The sequence below is a fragment of the Convolutriloba macropyga genome, unplaced genomic scaffold (assembly GCF_964194025.1).
Source record: "Convolutriloba macropyga unplaced genomic scaffold, txConMacr16.3 SCAFFOLD_3298, whole genome shotgun sequence".
NCBI lineage: Eukaryota > Metazoa > Xenacoelomorpha > Acoela > Convolutidae > Convolutriloba > Convolutriloba macropyga.
In genome coordinates, this window is record NW_027453789.1 from 24,112 (window position 1) to 28,596 (window position 4,485).

Genomic DNA, 4,485 nt, shown 5'->3' on the forward strand with positions numbered 1-4,485 from the left:
ACGCTGATTTTCTCATTCCTAATAATTGAATGAACTTTTCTCTTAGTCCTAATTGCTGTAATACATAGAGGAAAGAGAGAACCAGAGGTGTTTCATTCATTCATTTTGATTTTGTTGGTACAATTGAGTTTGGTTGAAAACAATTGATTTTGTTCAATTTCCTTGTGACATAGATCCAAAATATGCGAAAACAATTTCCCTGATGTTTTGAACTGTTTATTCAATCAAAAATTATTTCTGATGTTCAGTTTCATTGTTGGTTTGGATACAACAAGTATTGAACCGTTTATTTTAAACAAATTTCATTTGTGATAAAACTCATTACACGCACAATTTATTCAATGTAGATATTTGGTAAGTCTTTCTTTTTATTTTTGTTAAAAAGTTTGTTAAAAAAGACGCTCTAGAAAACTCAAAAATAATTGTGTAATTTGCGTGATATTAGATTTCAAAAAATAAAATGTGAAGTGCGTCGATTAGGTAGTTTCTCATTTTGTTTTTTTAATTTAAAATCATGCAAATTACGTGTTCTTTAGCAAATTTTAGGGTAATTGCATAGCACATATTATACACTACTCGCAGAAAGACATTTGATTATCAGAGTGCAATCCAAAAATTTCTAGGTTCTTAAACTTTTGTTTAGACACCATGAATACAACAACCTCTTTGGTTAAAATTTTTGAGCCAAAAAAAATTGAAAACATAACCGACTGATGTCGGGCGAATTGTTCTCAAACGACCGGCGAGCGGTTGGCTTCGTCAACAGCTAGCCACGGTTTAGTGACTTCAGGGCACTACCTCTATATCCCGTTTCTGAAGACGAAAGTCAAATGGGTCAGACAAAAAATCGGCCAAGAGAAAAATTGCATAAAAGAAAAACAGGATTAACATATTAAAATAAAAATTAAAATATAAATTACTGATATTAAAATTTTAAAGAACATTCCATTACATCTATAAACTTTGCAATATAATATTATCAAACCCTAGAAGAAATTCCGTGTCTCTTGAGGCCAGAGAAACCTAAAACAGACAAAAAATGCAAGCTTTGTTTAAAATTAATTGCAAAAACTTGTGATAATAAAAAGTTGAAAATTAATTCATGGCCAACAAAAATTTTCCAATAACTTATTATTAAACCCTAACGGAGGATTTCTGACCCTTGAGGCTCAAAAAATCTGAATAATGACTATAAATGTCAAAAAATTGAAGAAAAAAATTGCAAAAAATATCAAAAATATGCCAAAATTCGTGACGTTAAAATCTTGCAAGACGTTCCATTTCATCTAGCAATTATTCAGTAACCTATTATCAAACCCTAGAGGAGGTTCCTTGGCTCTTGAGGCTGATAGATTCTAAAAAACTACAAAAAATTTCAAACAAACTTGAAAAAAAAGCTAAAAAAATTGCTAAAGTTGTAACATTAAAAAGTTGAAAACTATTCCATTGCCATTAAAAAATTGTCAGTAACCTATTATCAAACCCTTTAGGATGTTTCCTGGCCCCTTGATCTGGAAAGACCTGAATAAGAAAAAAAATGTCAAAAAAATTGAAAAAATTGCACGTTTTGTCAAAAAGTTGCTAAAATTCGTGATATTAAAATGTTAAAACCATTCCATTACAACAAGAAACAATGCAGTAACTTTTTGTCGAACCCTAGAGGAGGTTCTTTGACACCTAGGGCTGATAAAAATCAAAAAAAAATATCAAAAATTTTCAAAAAGCTTGAAAAAATTGCAAAGTAGTAAAAAATTGCGTTTTTAGCAAGCGGTTGTTCGTCAGTAGCTAGCCACGGGAGGGGGGTCACTGGGAGTTGATTGGGGGCATCACTGGGATGGGGGCATTAGCGCGGTGAGGGGGGTGGGTGGGGCAATAGGAGGGGGGGTCAACAGTGGGGAGGGGGGTGTCTTCAACCTCTAAGAACCGCCCTTCACACCATAAGTATAAGTTTGTCTCCAAAACAGTTTGAACTGAAACAGAGCTGAAAGGCTCTAAGAGCACTTAATGCCCGCTGGGCGCTACCTGTAACAATTAAATCTTTCTGGAAAACAGATTTTTAAAATTTGAATTGTGCAAAAAGCTTCAAATAATTAAACTGGGAAGTAAATATAAATCTACAAATAGAATTGGTCACTTATTAATCTCAGTTTATGCACCTTGTTAATAACTCAACCCGGTTCATATTTTATTAAGCGGTCGTTATTCAATAGCAAAATTAATTTCAGTTTTGCTTTCGTCTTCAACTTTTGCTTCAACTTTATTGCTCGAATTGTTTAATGTCAACTGGCGAAACTACCAAAGAAAAAAATGAGTTCTATTCGGTAATTGGTCAAATTAGTGTCTGAAGTTTTGTTTTGATTGATTTTTTGCAAACTTTGTTTGTTTATTTGCCTCCGTAGTTCAGGCGATGTCGTATGTTGGAACCGGAAGTATAGAGCCAGTTGATGACTTTTGATGGTTGTGATGATTGTTTAAAATGTTCGTCATTTCGAATTCGGTCCCCGGTTGACCTCCCGGATGTGACTTGATGAGTTTTCCGGTGTCGGTTGTTGTGGTTGACGCTGCTGTGGGTTGACCCTGGGGTTGTTTCTGTTGTTTATTGATGTTTATCTGGGGGTGTATTGTGGTGGCATTTTGTTGTGGCTGGTTTGAAATGTTTGCGTAGTACATCAGGGGTACCCTCGTGTCTGAAAAAAGACAGAATTGGGAAAAAACCTTCGAGACTCTAAAATTATTTGTTTCTTATAGACTCTAAAAATAGATTCTAAAATAGGACAGACCAAACAAACCTTATTTAATACATTGCTTGAGAGAACTTTTTTATTTTTAAAATTTTTTAATGCTTTAAAGCATTAAAAAAATTTTAAAAATAAAAAAGTTCTCTCCAGCAATGTATTAAATAAGGTTTGTTTGGTCTGTCCTATTTTAGATTTCTAATTAGATTCTAAATCAAATTGTTTTTGACGTTCAGCTGCTTTAAAAAGTTGTTGATTTTAGAACGAGTAAAATGTCGGCATAATCAATTACTCTGTTAGCAATCAATTTCGGAAAAGGGCCAAAATGGGAAAGGCCCCCTTTGTTGACAAAAAACAAAAGAATACAAACTGACCATTCGTGGTGGCAAGAAACCCGTTGATATCATGACTACTGTCACCCCCTGCCCCTCCCCCCACAGAAGAACAGCCACTGCTACCCACAGCACTGGAAGCAACAGACCCACAACCCCCACCACTGTGACCCCCCGCTGGCTTCAGGTACGACCCATTGGTCGCCACACCAATCACACTTCGCTGTTGCGGTTGCATGGGGTGAACCCGCGATATTATGACACCCCCGGGCGCGACTGTGTGACCTCCAAGACCCATAGTGGGGAACATGTTTGGAGGGCATCTAATGGACCCCCCTCCCCCAGTGGGCAATAATACACCCCCTCCGTTTTTGTTGGGGCACGTGCATGGTATTTGTTTGTTTTTATTGGTGTTTGTTCCTGATTGGTCGCCTGTTTCATTGTCGTTCATTTCTCTGCACAGATTTGACTCGTCTATTGTGTTTTCTGGCTCTAACCCTCCAATTGGGTTCCCGGTGGCATCGACACCTGCGCTGCAGTGAAGACAGGGGCCGTATTGTTCTGGAAATGATCAAAATGATAAATTATATTTTGGGGAAAATTATTAGGGTCGCGTGTACCCCCTTTTCGGCTATTTTTGAGGTATTTTTCATTATAGACCCCTCTCCTAGCTATGCCATTAAGGGCTCTTTTCTGTTAATTATGGCACTAATTTTTTTGACAACCGGAAGCAAAAATTCATCCATTCGTCTACCGGTACCGGCAATTTATTATGACTAAAATAAGGTCTCTAAGGACCAAGAAGTACATATTTGGGGGGTGCAAATAGAATGGCTATATAAGGCTGGGGGGGGGGGGGGGGGCAATAACAGAAAAGAGGCATGAATAAAGACTAGTTAAATATGATAAAGACAAGTTTTTCGATCACTCCTTGGGGGGGGGGGGGGGGGGCATCTGCAAAGATACTGGTTATCTTCTAGGACGGGGCAGTAAAAATAAAACGATTCTGTTCCTCGATCTGTAAACCTCGATCATTATACGACTAAATATTTGGATAGTCAGGAGTGGAAAAATTAGCTGTTGTTGAGCGAAAATGTAGGCCCCGGGCGGATTTGAACCACCGATCTCTGGTTTACAAGACCAGCGCATTAACCACTATGCTACGAGGCCTTGTACTAACGGGTTGACTAAGGCTACATAAAGTGAACGAGCAAAGAAGCAATTTCGTTGTATAGCTAGTTATGTGTCTAACAAACAATATCTCTATTATTAAACAAACACTTGCTCTGTACATTCATTAAATTACATTCAAACTAATTCATACTTTTAATACATACTTTTAATTACAGCACAGCGTACAACTACAAGAGGTGGCAGCCGTGTTGGCCGACAGGGCGTTTAGCCGACAACCAAAATAC

The 4,485-nt window shown here is 37.2% G+C and overlaps 1 protein-coding gene and 1 non-coding gene across 2 annotated transcripts; both read right to left on the reverse strand.

Moving 5' to 3' along the window:
- Nucleotides 1–2,049: 2,049 nt before the first annotated feature.
- Nucleotides 2,050–3,683, reverse strand: LOC142358549 (uncharacterized). Its single transcript, XM_075409940.1, has 2 exons — nucleotides 3,110–3,683; nucleotides 2,050–2,687 (listed from the first exon to the last, which is right to left on the reverse strand). The coding sequence occupies exons 1-2, from the start codon at nucleotides 3,516–3,518 to the stop codon at nucleotides 2,401–2,403; spliced, it is 696 nt and encodes a 231-aa protein (XP_075266055.1). The 5' UTR covers nucleotides 3,519–3,683; the 3' UTR covers nucleotides 2,050–2,400.
- A 481-nt stretch (nucleotides 3,684–4,164) lies between these two features.
- Nucleotides 4,165–4,237, reverse strand: Trnat-ugu (transfer RNA threonine (anticodon UGU)). The gene has a single exon. It is a non-coding gene; the product is annotated as a tRNA-Thr (tRNA).
- Nucleotides 4,238–4,485: the final 248 nt, after the last annotated feature.